We start from the raw sequence: 14583 nt of genomic DNA on the forward strand, positions 1-14583 counted from the left end.
TATTAACAGGTTAAAGTATAGGATTTTGACGCAGGAGATGTATAGTTCAGTTTTAAATATACCTCGGTATATATGCATAGAGTTGTAATCGAAACTTTTCCAAGTATTTTATCAATATTCTCTAAAAGATTTTATTATTTCCTTTTGCGTTAAAAGATTGTTCTCTTGCTATTGTTGCGAAGTGTTTAACATTTTCTTTTAAGAGTCCTGTTATGAGGTGACAATGGATGCGGAAGATATAGTGCAGTTGCCATATTGTTACATTGTTATTTTCACTTTCACTTTTTAAATTCTTAGCTTTAACGTCAGGAATGCAAACATTTTGATGTAGATAGTGCATTCAGCCTTAATAAGTTATCTCTAGAGAATTTCTGCACTATTTATTGTCTCCTTATATTCCAATGTGAATAATCTATCTGTTAGTTGCTCTTCCAGTTTTTATATATAATTTCAAACTTGTGCTGTCTCAGGAACTGCATGACAATATATAAGGGAGATTATATGTTATGTGTATTGTGAAACAAAACAGCTGTTAAGCTGGAGATATTAGTATGTATCTGTAAGCTTTATGTAAACGTCTGTCACTATGGTGCCGTTCAATCTTTCTTTTTAACTTTCATATAAGGAAATTTAAACATGTACAGACAAAGTATAGAAAGATATATGGCTTTCGTACACAGCGGACAGTTGGTGGATGTCAAATCAAATGACAACTTCGACAACAAATTTCCACCGACAACCCATAACCTATTTTTCCAAGTAGAACTGAAATTATCTGTTTCCTTGAAGCACCTCTAAACAGTATCTTAAACAACTTTTTCAAAGAATTTTCACATAAAACTACCAATATAATTTCACACAGAAGAAATATAAAAAACAAGTTCACACAAAAATATATTAATTCTATAAGAACTTAAAACAAGACAACAACAACAAAATTCTAAAAGCAGATAAAGACAATACTATAGTTATAATGAACACAAATCAATACATTCAAACAATGAACAACATCTTGTCAGATACAAACAAATTTAAACTACAAAACACAAATCCAACAAAAACACATGAAAACCAGTAAAACAAAATACTACTACGAATGAAAAAAATCTCAGAAAACATTCTTACCCACGAAAGACCGACTCACGCACACAACAACTATACGGGACCCCCAAACCTCACAAACCTGATTGTCCACTACGACCCATAATGTTGATCTATGAATCATTTACTATAACCTCGGGAACTATCTAGCGTGGGCATTATATATTTCTAAATATATAAAATCAACCGGGTCCTTTTTCAAAGACTCTTTTAACTTTAAATATATTCTTAATTAACTAAATCATAAAGCATTAATGAACAGTTTTGATGTAATCTCCTTCTTCACCGAAGTCTCAACAACTGAAGCCTGCAAGATAGCTTTAGAACATTATATCCAAGACCCCAACTCATTGATACATATCCCCAGCAACCAGTTAGCAACCCTTAAATAATTTACTACCACCAAAACTACCTACAAATAAATGGCCTAACTATGGGAAATCCCGTGTCACCAGTTTTAGCCAACATTTTTATGACACAGATTGAATCACAGGCGATCAATTCAGCCTTACACCCACCACTATACTGGTACAGGCATGTTGATGATACAATTGCTGGATTCACGTCTACAGAACACACGCTTAGTTTTTCAATCACGTTAACTCGATACACTCCAACATTAAGTTCACCTGTGAACAGGTGAAAACTAACCAAATAGCATTTCTTAACCTCAAAATCACTAGAACTGATACACAATTCAAAATAGAAATCCTAAAAAACAACAACACCCATACTGAATTATACATTACCTTCGACTCAACACATGAAATAAAACAAAAATTCAACATATTAAGAAACCAAATAAACACAGCCACAAAACTATGCTCACTCAATAAAATTAATAATGAAATCAACAAAATAAAACAACACTTCATCAACATCAACAACTTTCCTCAAAAATCGTGGAAAAATTTATACGACCATACTTAAACCAACAACAAACAACCATAAATCCCAAGATACAACAAGCTACAAAACCTTATACTGTTACATACCATATGTTCCCGACATCAGCGACAAAATAACCAACATTTGGAAAATATTTATAACAAACACAATATTTCAGTAAACACCAAATTTATTCAAAAACCAGCTACAAAACTGAAGTCCATACTATGTAAAAACTACACTGACAAACACAACGCCAACATAATTTATAAAATACAATGCAATAACTGCCACGACTTCTATATTGGAGAAGGAAGCAGAAAAATGGAAACTAGATTTAAAGAACACAAAAAGTTACCTTCACACGTTTTTGAACACTGCAAATGAAATAAACACAACATAACCATAGAAAACACCCAGATATTAAGTAGGGTAACAAATATAAACAAACGCAAAATCAAAGAAGGCCTACTTATACAGCAACTAAAACCAATGTTAAACCAATATAAAGGAACACCTTTATACCAACACCAATTAATAACCTAACATCCACCTACAACGCCCCCTACAATCCCGTAGCCGTTTATACTGTCAGATTAACGGTCACATTCAAATTCTCTCTTCTTTTTTTTTAACCTGAAGATGACCTAGGAAGGTCGAAACGCTGTTCTCTCCTTATCAATAAAAGTTAATATTCATACCAGCCGTTCTAAGATACATTAATATCTATCATGTTCAATACTAACTCGACAATATCAAAACTAATCAGGTTGGATGAGTTGTTCCTTCCAGTTTTACCACTTCTTATCCAAATTACGCGAGACCTTCTGCTAATTCTCCATTTCAGTTGTGCCATAGAATAAAAATTTAAAATTTCCTCATAATATGTTATCCTTATCCACCAAACTTATAAGAAATGCTAGTATATTATAAGTTGCCACTGTGTTTAAAACGTTTAGGTTCTTAAATTTCTCAGTGACAGTATTGAAACAATTGCAAGTAAACGTTAAACCATTCTTAAAACTTTCACGAAAATGTAACATCAAATGGTGTGCACACTTAAAGAAACGTGTAATATCACCAGGTGAGTTCAAAAGGGATATAAATGTAACAATTCATCTATTTCCCGGTGCGTTAAGTTATCGTTATAACTTATCGTTTATTACCAAGCTAAACCAGATTTTCTTTATTGACACTAAAGGCCATCCAACTGTAAATAATAACATGCTAATTGATCAACAATATAACATATTATTTAAATATCTTATTATTATTATACTGTATAATCAGGCAATTCATGCAAGCTAATATTCACCTTCTTACGTTGTTCATTTTGTGTCTCTGATGAGACACAATCATTTTAAAATCTAAGTTTTTAAATCATATTTTTATGAATTTATAAACTATCACGGTTACCCTGAATTAAATGCTGTTGTAATGTTTTTAACGTATAACTACAAACCTGACGGTGTCAAACATATTATTCTACATGTGGGTAAAATGCCTGTTGTAACGAATTTATATTATATATTTATTTTAATATTTATGTTTCGGTTTAATATTTATTTAGAAATGCATGTAAAGACGTGTATTGCGAAAATCCTGCTTATTCTCTAAATTTGTAGAATATTCTCCAGCCTAAGAACTAACAATGTACGATGTGTGTGTGTAAAATCCTAGTGACTGGCAGCACCATTGCCAGTTTAATTTTCGAGAATCTTGCAAATAAGTATAAAATATAGCTATCGCAACACGCAAAGAGACGGTTTGGTACAGTTATTATGTTATTAACTTCGAATCTATAGTAACAAGCGCATATTAATCGGAAAACTACAGATATTTGACCAGGAACGTTTATATATTTCGAACATTACAAACTTCGGTAAATTAACTTCGAAAGCCAGTATTTTTTGAAGATATTTCTTTATACACTTTAGTTGGGAAAACCACGTGTGAAGAAATTGTTTGTATATTAAAATATCTTTACGTTAAGAAAGAAAACTGTGTGTATCAGTCTCGTTGGCAAATATCATAAAGTTGATACACGTCGATTTTAATTAAATTTTAACATAATAAATCGGAGATTCGTCCGAGGTATAATACGTAACGCTGTCAATATTTCGACGACCAGTAAATCTATCGCTAAAATTTGTATAACGTTCTTCGCATATTCATTCATTTGTTGACATCTCTTAATAATGTAACTGTACTTTCACTGAACAACAAACACTGTTGCCAGTAACTCAAAAAAGTTCAAAGTAGATATGTCAGCTGCATGACTGAAAAAGGATTGTAAACTTTAAAATATAAACAAGAACTCGAGCTTTGGAACTGACCATAGATAGCCCTTGATTGGAGAATCAAAACAAAGTAGGTGTTCCTGAAGATATTTGCTTTCTTAGTCTAAAGTTAGTAACTTTTTCACTTAAGACATCTGTTCCTGACCTTTATGTCAATTTTATTACTTCGGTCATAAAATACATACTTTGTTAATAAGTAGAAGACAGGAAATTTCTATCTGTAGTTAATTTGTAATAATATTTTTACTGTTTCCTTTTATCTTGTTTTCATTATTAGAAAAAACTGTGCGTGTGTGTTTTCTTATAGCAAAGCCACAATGGGCTACCTGCTGAGTCCACCGAGGGGAATTAAACCCCTGATTTTAGTGTTGTAAAAATTCGAAGACTTACCACTAACACCAGCGAGTGACGAAACTGTAATACTAGAATGTTATGGAAACAATATCCCGATCTCAAGTGGTTTCAAAACAGTAATGTTTGTTTGTATCTAAATGCAAAACTACTCAATAGGCCATCTGCAAACCTTGGGTATTGAAACCCAATTTATAACACATAAGCCCTTAAACTTACTGTAGTAGAACCAGAGAGAGCAACAAACTAATGATTCATTCTGAAGAAGTGAGCAAACTGCCATTTTAGGTAGAGTAACATGTTGAAAGTAAACCAAAAAAGCCACAAATTTGTACAAATGGAATGTGAAACGAGAACAAAAATACTAAAACATCTATTTTTGGAACTGGAATCAACTTTAATATATTTGTTGTAAGTTATTACTGGTAAAAAAATTCAACGAATAAATAATGTTAATATTTTCCCCATAAATAATGCGAATAGAATTTTTATTTGAGAGACCTAAATTGTAGGTTCTTTCAGCAACTATTGGAGCATAATTTGAATAACGTCACTAAGTGTAATTCCACATTCAATTATCCTCACTTTCATAGATTAAAGGAAATGGTAGGTTATTCTAACAACATTAGCCTGAATTAGTAATAATTTTTCATCCAGTCTTATATTTATTAATAGGCTTTAATAATAACTAATCAAGCTTAGATATATATGTATATATAGTTGCTCAGTTTAATTTATCATAGAAAAATCATGTCACTCTTTACATTTAACAGAAATATCTACGGACGTATATGACCTCATGCAATATATATAGATGTATTTAAAATTACAAAGAAATAGAAAAGTAACCAATGCTAAATAATTTGATAGAAGACCGATATGTCATTTCCAATACTGTTCTTATATACTGCATTTCAATTTAAAAAAAAAGTTGTTTATGTAGCATATTCCAATGTGAGCAAAATCTACCTTATCTGCTTTATTCTATTAACAAACGTTAAACATTTCATAACAAAAGAACCGCTATCCGCTTTTATACTAATAAATTCATAGATGAAACATTAATGAGCAGTAAGTCTCATTTAAATATTCTAAACTAATATATCTAACCAGAAAATGTCATTCACTGTATTTCTACAAAAGGTTATTTTTATTTAGCATACTCATATTAAAAACATTTATATTTAGCGCATCTCAGTAGATAAAAATATGTCAAACATTATGCAATAGAGTATATTTTATATTGAATATTAAGGTAGATACTATCTTCATGTAACTTATTTGAATTGAATTTATTCTAATTTAGAATATCTTCTAAAATATATTCTAACATAAGCAACCCAACATTAATATATTTTAACCTAAAATATCATGTCATATTTGAAGATTTTTCGCTTGTCGTATTCAAGGTGTTTATTTTCTAATCGCAGCGCAACCTTAATTTATTACAATAGGGAAATTCTTCTCTACCGTAATCTAGTATCATATTTTTTACATGAAAAATTGTTGTAACATATTCTATCGTTGGACAGATTCTTTCCAATTATTTCATAAACATACTACCAAATCAAATCCACATAATAATTTCTTATGACATTCCATAACATTTCCACTGATTGTAGGCTGTGGCCCTCATTCCATAAATAAACTTTTCAACATAACTCTGCAAGCTTCAAGTATAATGTTTTAATACAAATTGTCAGACATATTTCTGATTTACTTACTTAGTATGGTTGATAAACAAGCACATAACACGCTATGTAACCGAATGACAGAATAGGTACAATAACTACGATTGAATAACTGTTCTGACCCTTAACTAACTTTCTCACTAAATGCTCGTCGTATGATCTATAACTTCTCATTATATACTTTAATGAACTATCAGTCACTCGTATTTAATCTAATGTACCTATGTTTAGGTATTACTCAAAGTTACTAGGTTTTTACTTAACTGTGATCTTTCCTAAGTATTCTAGAACTACTATTATGAACTTACTTGATCTTAACATCATACATGCTTTATCAATATCTAAATTAAAACAATGAAATATACCTTAAAACACCATCCCTTCCTGGATTGTTAAGTCCCGTGAAAAATCCTAACCCACAAATAAACCAGTATATTAAACTGCCCATTCATCAAGTCTTTTTTGGTGTTTTTTTTTATCTAGAAACTTATCAGTATCTTAACAAGTTTATTTTCAACTTTAATGGATTTATGTTCCTTTGTTAACTGGAGAACATTTTTTTAAAGAATGTGCATCTATTTTGTTTCTATCTAATTCACTCAGTTATTATATTTAGATAAAATAACTCCTTGTCTCTTATTGTCGTATTACATTATATCACTGTGAGAATCTTCGTAATGTAGGTAATAGAATGAATCCACTCGTGTCTCCATATTTGATGATTCTCTGTAGATGGTTTCAACAAGAGCCATGTAGGATCTTTAGAGGGTTGACTTTCTACTGACAACTTCTTTCTCTGAAGTTACATTGCTCACTGTTCTTATCCCCTGGTAGGACAGCAATAAATCTACTGATTTACAATGTTAACAATTTTGGATTAGATTCTCCCAATATGGTTTTGCTCTAAAGCAAACAAACTTATTGTTTTTACTTAGATTTGTTTCCAAAGAAGACCAATAATCCTTTTGGATTCTGTAAACCACATGATCGATTTTTTCAGTATAACAATCGTTCCTTATCAATACCTACCTAATTTTGAAGTTAATCTTTTCTCGCATTCGGAATTTTTCAGCTATAACATGGCACTTTAATACATTTGGGTCTCATTAACATTAATACCATAACTTTTCATTTTATCACAGACCAATTTAAGTCTTTTCTAAGTAATATCATGCATAACATATTTATTATGCAATCAATGAGAGCTCTTCCAGAGATCAATCTCTTATAACATGACAGAGCATTTAGTTCCACTATGTCCCAATCACCAGATGAATATTTATTCTCAAAACTTTCGTATCAGTATTTCACTTCTTGATCATACAATGACCACCTTCACTTTTGTCACTAAAAATTCATCCTCAGGTGTGGTAAGTGCCATGTAGTACATAATAATATGATGAACATAACATAACTTCTTATTTACATCTTCTCCGGATTTACAACGCTAAAATCAGGGGTTCGATTCCCCTCGGTGGGCTGAGCAGATAGCCTTTTGTGGCTTTGCTATACGAAAAACATACACAAACACACACACTTATTTACATCTATATAAAATCCATTTCCAATATTCACTCTTTATCAGTGTCAATTAACCACAAATCATGAGGAATAAAGGAGCTTCCAACAATAAAAGTAATATTCAACTATATTGTGGCTTTGCTATACGAAAAACATACACAAACACACACACTTATTTACATCTATATAAAATCCATTTCCAATATTCACTCTTTATCAGTGTCAATTAACCACAAATCATGAGGAATAAAGGAGCTTCCAACAATAAAAGTAATATTCAACTATATTTTAAAAAAATTATGTCAACCTGATATGGTAATCTCATATCCTATAGACAGTATCTTAACAAGCTTATTTTCAACTTTAATGGATTTATGTTCCTTTGTTAACTGGAGAACCTTTTTTTAGGAATGTGCATCTATTTTGTTTCTATCTAATTCGCTTACCTTCATCTGTTATGACATTTATAAATTGGTCATATGCCAATGAAATAATATTTCGTGTTGAAAATATGTGTAAGATAATTAAACAAAAGTTCCAAAATCTTCAGTAAATTCTGTAACTTTTTTGGATAGTTTCCTCTGGTGTGTTACTCCAAATCTGTTGGATATGTAAGTTACCGATGCTCTCAACTGGAAGGTTGTCAAAAATGATCTTTCTAAACGAGCAACATGATGGATAGTTTATTGTTCACCCTTCCACTAATTCACATGAATAATAATGTCAAAATGAGCCTGTCCAGCAATGTGCTTCATTAACAGATGGTATAATAGTTGAGATAATAGGTGTAACTCAATTAGGTTTTCCTATCCTATGATCCGTAGTAATTAGTGTTTTAGATTGGAATTATTGGAAAAACACATAAAGAGACGTAGATTGTTTAAACTTTGTATTGACAATTTTTCAAATGTTTTATTCTCTCATAGGTTTTGTTCTATTTTCCATTTAGTCATTAAGGTCTTTTTGTAATTTTTTAACCCTATTGTTGTAAGTTGTATATATCCAATAACTTAATCGATCTTGTCGTCAGTTAGATTTGTTTTTTACTTCTTTAAATATTATATCTCTCTCTTTGAATTCCTCTCTTAAATTCCAAACTCTTACCTCTTGGTCATTTTTAACCATCCTATAAATTTTATCTTACTTTTTCTAAATTTTCTAAAAAGTAATTTTTGGTCTTATTCTATTTATTCTATCTCTTTAATCTTGGTATTTTTAATGTTAGTTTTCTTTATTATAATTTTTTAGTCTCATTCTTCTCATTTTCAGTTCTTCTCTTTCTTTTCTACCTCATTTTTCTTTAAATTTTCTCTATTTCTTCTGTTTCATCATTTATAGTAGTATTTTTATCTCACTTTGTGATCTGGTTTATGTCATTTTAAAGCTGAAGTTTAGTCAAAGTTTTATGATGTTTTAACCAAAGTAATCCAATTTCTCACATCATTATCGTAATAATATAATATTGCATGGATAAACTTTGCAACTGAATGTAAACCTTATTTCAAATATAATTTTTCAATTTAAAACTTCGAGACATACTCCTAACTTAACTATTTTGCTTTTTTTGATAAACAACAATACTCGCCAACTAACCCAAAATAAGAGAACAGAAACAATAATTCTACCTGAATAACTTTTCTGGTACTCAACTAATTCACTCACTAAATACTCAGTAACTTCTCATTAAATAATTCTTTGGGTTCGCAGTATTTCTTACACACACACACACACACACACACACATATATACAAAGTACTCATGTCTAGCTATTAGTCGAAGTTATTAGATTCTTTGCGTAGTGGGAACTTTCCTGGTATTCTAAATTTACTTTCAAGAATTACTTGATTTTAAAATCATGTACCCTCTGTCAAACATTTAAATTAAAACAATGAAAATACAGCTTACAACAAACAATATTTTTATCTTACTAAAGGTAATAAAAACGATAAACAAGGAAGGAAAATAACTTTCAAAGACAAGAATACCAAGTACATTTATTGCACTGAAATATTCTTAGTAATGTGATGTATCAGGTAACTAATGGTCATTAATTTATGTCTAGATATAACTAGTACACACTATCACAGAATTTCCATATGTTTGTTTATAAAAGCCTATTTCCTCACCTTGGTAGTTACGACCTCACATGCTATACTTATAACATCAAATATTAAACTAAGTTAAAAGCATACAAACAATGATCGTAATTAAATGTTAATTGCATTGAGATTAACTTCGGATTTTTGTCAAAATAAAAGAAAATGCCCTTGATCTTTTCACCACTTGCCTACAGCTTGATCATTGCACAATAAAGTAAATAACATTGACAAAACCAATATAACTGAGTACAAACTTTGGCAGTTAAGTTTATGCCTTCCAATAGTATGTGTAAAAATGTATTACCTGATATAGCCACTAAAGACCCCATTACAGAATCCATCAATATAGGTATGTCATGAAGACCTTTTTTGGTAAGAAAACTAAAAATACAAATAGGCGTTGAAAAATTATTAAATAAAACATATTTTCTTGATACTGTTTACAATATATTAAGTTGAAAATCTTTCAATTTTGCTGGTAGCTAACCGATTAATATAATAAAAAATATTCTAATGTTTGCAAGTTTTGCAACATATACATATTTGTAATAATGCAAGATGTTTACACAAACACCAAAAATGTAGATAATATGTAAATAAAATTGACATCTTTGTCTGAAAATATTAATAAAGCATTTATTTAAAAACACTCATATCAAGTAACCAAAGAATTATTTTCATATTTATAATTAACCTCAGTAGCAAATTGTTTTATCTGCGGACATATACTCCTAGTTTTAATACTCACAGTAGACAAAGCACACATAACCCATTGCATAGCTTTATGCTTAACTACAAACAAACATATCCAAATTAAGTAATAAATTTCATTATCAGCCATAAGTTTTATCCTTAAGCAACAGTTGTATATTTATATATTTACTGCTATCTTAAACCTTGACATATGTGTAGGATAACAGTAAATCAATATAAGTTCCCTTATGAATATATATTTGAGAAAACAAAACAAAACAACAATACATACTTCAGTTACGATGCATGAATATTTCGCACCCAAAAGCAAGCTAAACATCTATGCATGTAAGAGTTACTACACTTACAAAATTGTTTTTATCACAAATCACAGAGAATCAAATGCTCGAATTTAGCATTGTAAATGTGGAAAGTTATTGTTGACCCACATAGGCTTTACTCATTTGTTACTTTTACAGCAAAACTGAATTGGCTATCTGTTGTGTCCAGGACATGGAATCAAACCCTGAACCTCAGCATTTTTAGGCCGTTAACTTACGACTAAAAAACTAACAAACTCCCCCCAGAGCCCTTGTAGAAGCTATCGAGATCTTTCGCAATTCGTATCTTAATTCAAAATTTTGAAAATCAAGAATTATATGAATAAAAAAGTTCAGTTCAAGAAACAAGCTGAAAACAAGAATTATTTCAATCACAAAGTAGGTAAGTAATGATTATTAAACCTATTTTATTGTTTTTATATTAATTTGTTTTGGATAAAGTAATAAATGATAATGCGTGTGAGTGTTAATTTAAATGTGGGTTGAGAAATACTAATAACATTTGATTTTAAGTTACTTTTCTACATTTAAATTTAAGCCAAATACATCTATAGACAATGGATTAAACTGCTATTTGGTCATATATTCACCAGATGTCAGCACAGATAGCTCTCGAGTAGCTTTGTGCGAAATTCAAAAAAAACAAACTAAAAACAAACAATCCCCAGATGTTTAAGCATAAAGAAAAATGGGCTATCTGTATCTCTATCCACCTCGGGTACCGAAACCCGATTTTTAGAAAAATAAGCCTGCCTGTAAACTTACTATTGAACGTGCTCTCTCTATATATATAAATATATATATTTATTAATATTTCAATAAAAATATTGAGATACTATTTCTAATAATAATTTCTTTGCTCTGGCCCCTAATTTAACATAACTATTCTGAGGTGAGATATTTGTATATTCAGAATGTTATTAATATAAAAATAATGAAAAATCACAAATAATCTAAGAACCGATTCAAATTAAAATCCATTAATAATACTTTATGAACTACGACTAGATTTTATGTGTTTATTAAATAATATTTTAGAAGCATTTCTTTATACATCAGTAGGTAAGGCAAGATGCTGGATGCATGCACTGAGTAACTACTCCAGGTAGAGAGAAGGGGGCAGAGACAATGATGTCATAATTTCATAAAGTAACACCAAAGAATTTTAATATTATCAACTTTAAAAGTTTTTTTTTATAATTTCAATGGCATTTCTACAAGTGATAGATGGATGGTATTATTCGGAAATTTGTGTTACTGGGGCTAGTATTGTTACAGCAGATGGTGTCTATATAATTGAATATATTAATGGATTATGAGCTTATATGACATCTCAACACGTGACTACATCATTAGCATTCTACTTTAAAAGTTACAAGTAAACCTTTATTTCAACGAGACAACTATTATAACACTGTTATATATGTATATTTTATTATACATATTATTCGTTATTTGAATAAAGTAAGTAATATATTAAATAACTTATTTGACACATTTTAACAGTTATCTGTCATATAATGTAAATATTGCATGAGACAGCCAACTGTGTATTAAGTACAGATTTAGTATGCATTTAATACAATGATTACGGATTTTGATTATATACTTAGTTTGCAAGACATAATGTTTGTGTTTCTGACATTTTATGTGCAAAACGCTTAATGTTAATTTATTTCTATAATCAACATATTGTATAACATCTATCTGCTCTGAAGAAATGCTTATTTAAATCTCATTTTCAATTTTATAAGCGTGGCGTATTTAGGTAGTCACTAGAGACCTCAATGGGGCCCATTGATAATGTTATTCTATGTAAATCACATGAGATGAATCGTCCACAAAAGTTATTAGCCCCTGGGCCCACACAACCTTAAGTTCACCACTGTTTATAATTTGTTGGTTCCGCTAAACTTTAAAGATCTACATAAATAACTATGTTTAACTATAACTATTCTCATCTTTCTCTTGATATTTTTACATATCTTTGACTAGATCTTGTTTCTTGTTTGTTTTTTGAATTTCGCACAAAGCTACTCGAGGGCTATCTGCGCTAGCCGTACCTAATTTAGCAGTGTAAGACTAGAGGGAAGGCAGCTAGTCATCATCATCCACCGCCAATTATTGGACTACTCTTTTACCAACGAATAGTGGGATTCACCGTCACATTATAACGCCCCCACGGCTGAAAGGGCGAGCATATGTGGCGCGATGGGGATGCGAACCCGCGACCCTCAGATTATGAATCGCACCTCTTAACACACTTGGCCATGCCGGGCCCGTATGATAACGTCAGCGATTGTTTTTACATAATGTTACACAAATAAAAAATATAAATTGCAATTCTAAATATTAATATGAACATAATATAGACAACTTTGTATGAAAACTAATACAGTATCTTATAAGCTACAATGTTTCGAATATAATAATTATCTTACTTTGAAGTTGTTTTTAAAACATTTCGTTATGCTTTGAAGTTTCCGATTTTACATAGGCATACTAATGACATATTAATGACAAACAGTAAAAATGCTGGATTTATAAATCTTAAAATAATAATCACTTGATTTAAAATTTAAGGTCATTTTAAGATTATGATTGTGAACTCTTTTTTAATTATGAACAAAGTTAACCTATGAAAAACGTGTTTGATGCTTCAATTCGCCAAAAACATAAAGTGAAGTTTTGAATGATATCTAAATAAAATTTACGATTTGTTTGGTAGTTTTATAGAAATGAACATGTTATTTGTTTAGCCTTAGCTAAGCACAAGACTCGAGCTTTCTGAGGTTGTTATCTGCTAGAAAATGTAAGTAATGTGACGACCTCTACTGCCCTTTGTATTTCCTAACTATTAAAATGTATCAACATCATTTGAGTTGAAACTCTCAGACAGTATTAGTGTCATTAGAAAGAAATATGTGCAAGATAATCATTGCAGGCGTTTTGAGTTATGTTTACATAAAGTTCATTCATGAGTTTCACTCTTAAATTACAAAGATTAAGTGTATTTAAACGACTTTTTTTAAATAAAAGGAAATAATTTTATATTGTAGACTTGTCAAAACAGTTATAACTTTACAAAATTTCAAACAGAATTACGTCTACAAAAGAGGACAAGGATAATATTTACTAAAAATCTATATTTTACAGAAAATGAACACTACAATATGAGATGCACAATTATAAAGACGTCTTTACCTGAACGTCATCCCAACCAATCCACCACCCATTGAAGCAAGAATAGTTGTCACAGAAGCTCTGTAAAAATAAAGATAAGACATATCAATCACTTAAAATCAATGCTTTAGCATCCTTTTTCAAAACGTTTTGTAACAAAAGAAACTTGCTGTTTTTTGTTTTATTTTCGACATTTTTCATGTGATGACTATTATCAGAAATAACTTGTTCCAACCATATTAAACTATTTATTAAGAGATATATATTTGTATTCATACGATTATACACATATAACAATTTTTACATAAATTAACTAACTTGTAATTTAGATCTTTTCTATATACTTTTGTATATCCATAGAAATAGAGATAACTTTGCACTTTGTTTTACACTGTTTTTGGTTTCTTTTCATCAT

The 14583-nt window shown here is 30.1% G+C and overlaps 1 protein-coding gene and 1 long non-coding RNA gene across 2 annotated transcripts in view; one reads left to right on the forward strand and one right to left on the reverse strand.

Moving 5' to 3' along the window:
- The window catches only part of LOC143240019 (putative ammonium transporter 3), a 73496-nt gene that overhangs the window by 8787 nt on the left and 50126 nt on the right, over positions 1-14583 (reverse strand). Inside the window, exons 6-7 of the mRNA XM_076481777.1 lie at positions 14190-14249; positions 10256-10332 (exon numbers count right to left, since the gene is read on the reverse strand). Coding sequence (XP_076337892.1) covers positions 10256-10332; positions 14190-14249 — 137 coding nt within the window. The remainder of the gene's footprint in view (positions 1-10255; positions 10333-14189; positions 14250-14583) is intronic.
- LOC143240023 (uncharacterized) lies at positions 4080-14441 on the forward strand. Its single transcript, XR_013021523.1, has 3 exons — positions 4080-4359; positions 11124-11367; positions 14142-14441. It is a non-coding gene; the product is annotated as an uncharacterized LOC143240023 (long non-coding RNA).

The sequence above is a fragment of the Tachypleus tridentatus genome, chromosome 2, assembly GCF_004210375.1.
Source record: "Tachypleus tridentatus isolate NWPU-2018 chromosome 2, ASM421037v1, whole genome shotgun sequence".
Taxonomy (NCBI): domain Eukaryota; kingdom Metazoa; phylum Arthropoda; class Merostomata; order Xiphosura; family Limulidae; genus Tachypleus; species Tachypleus tridentatus.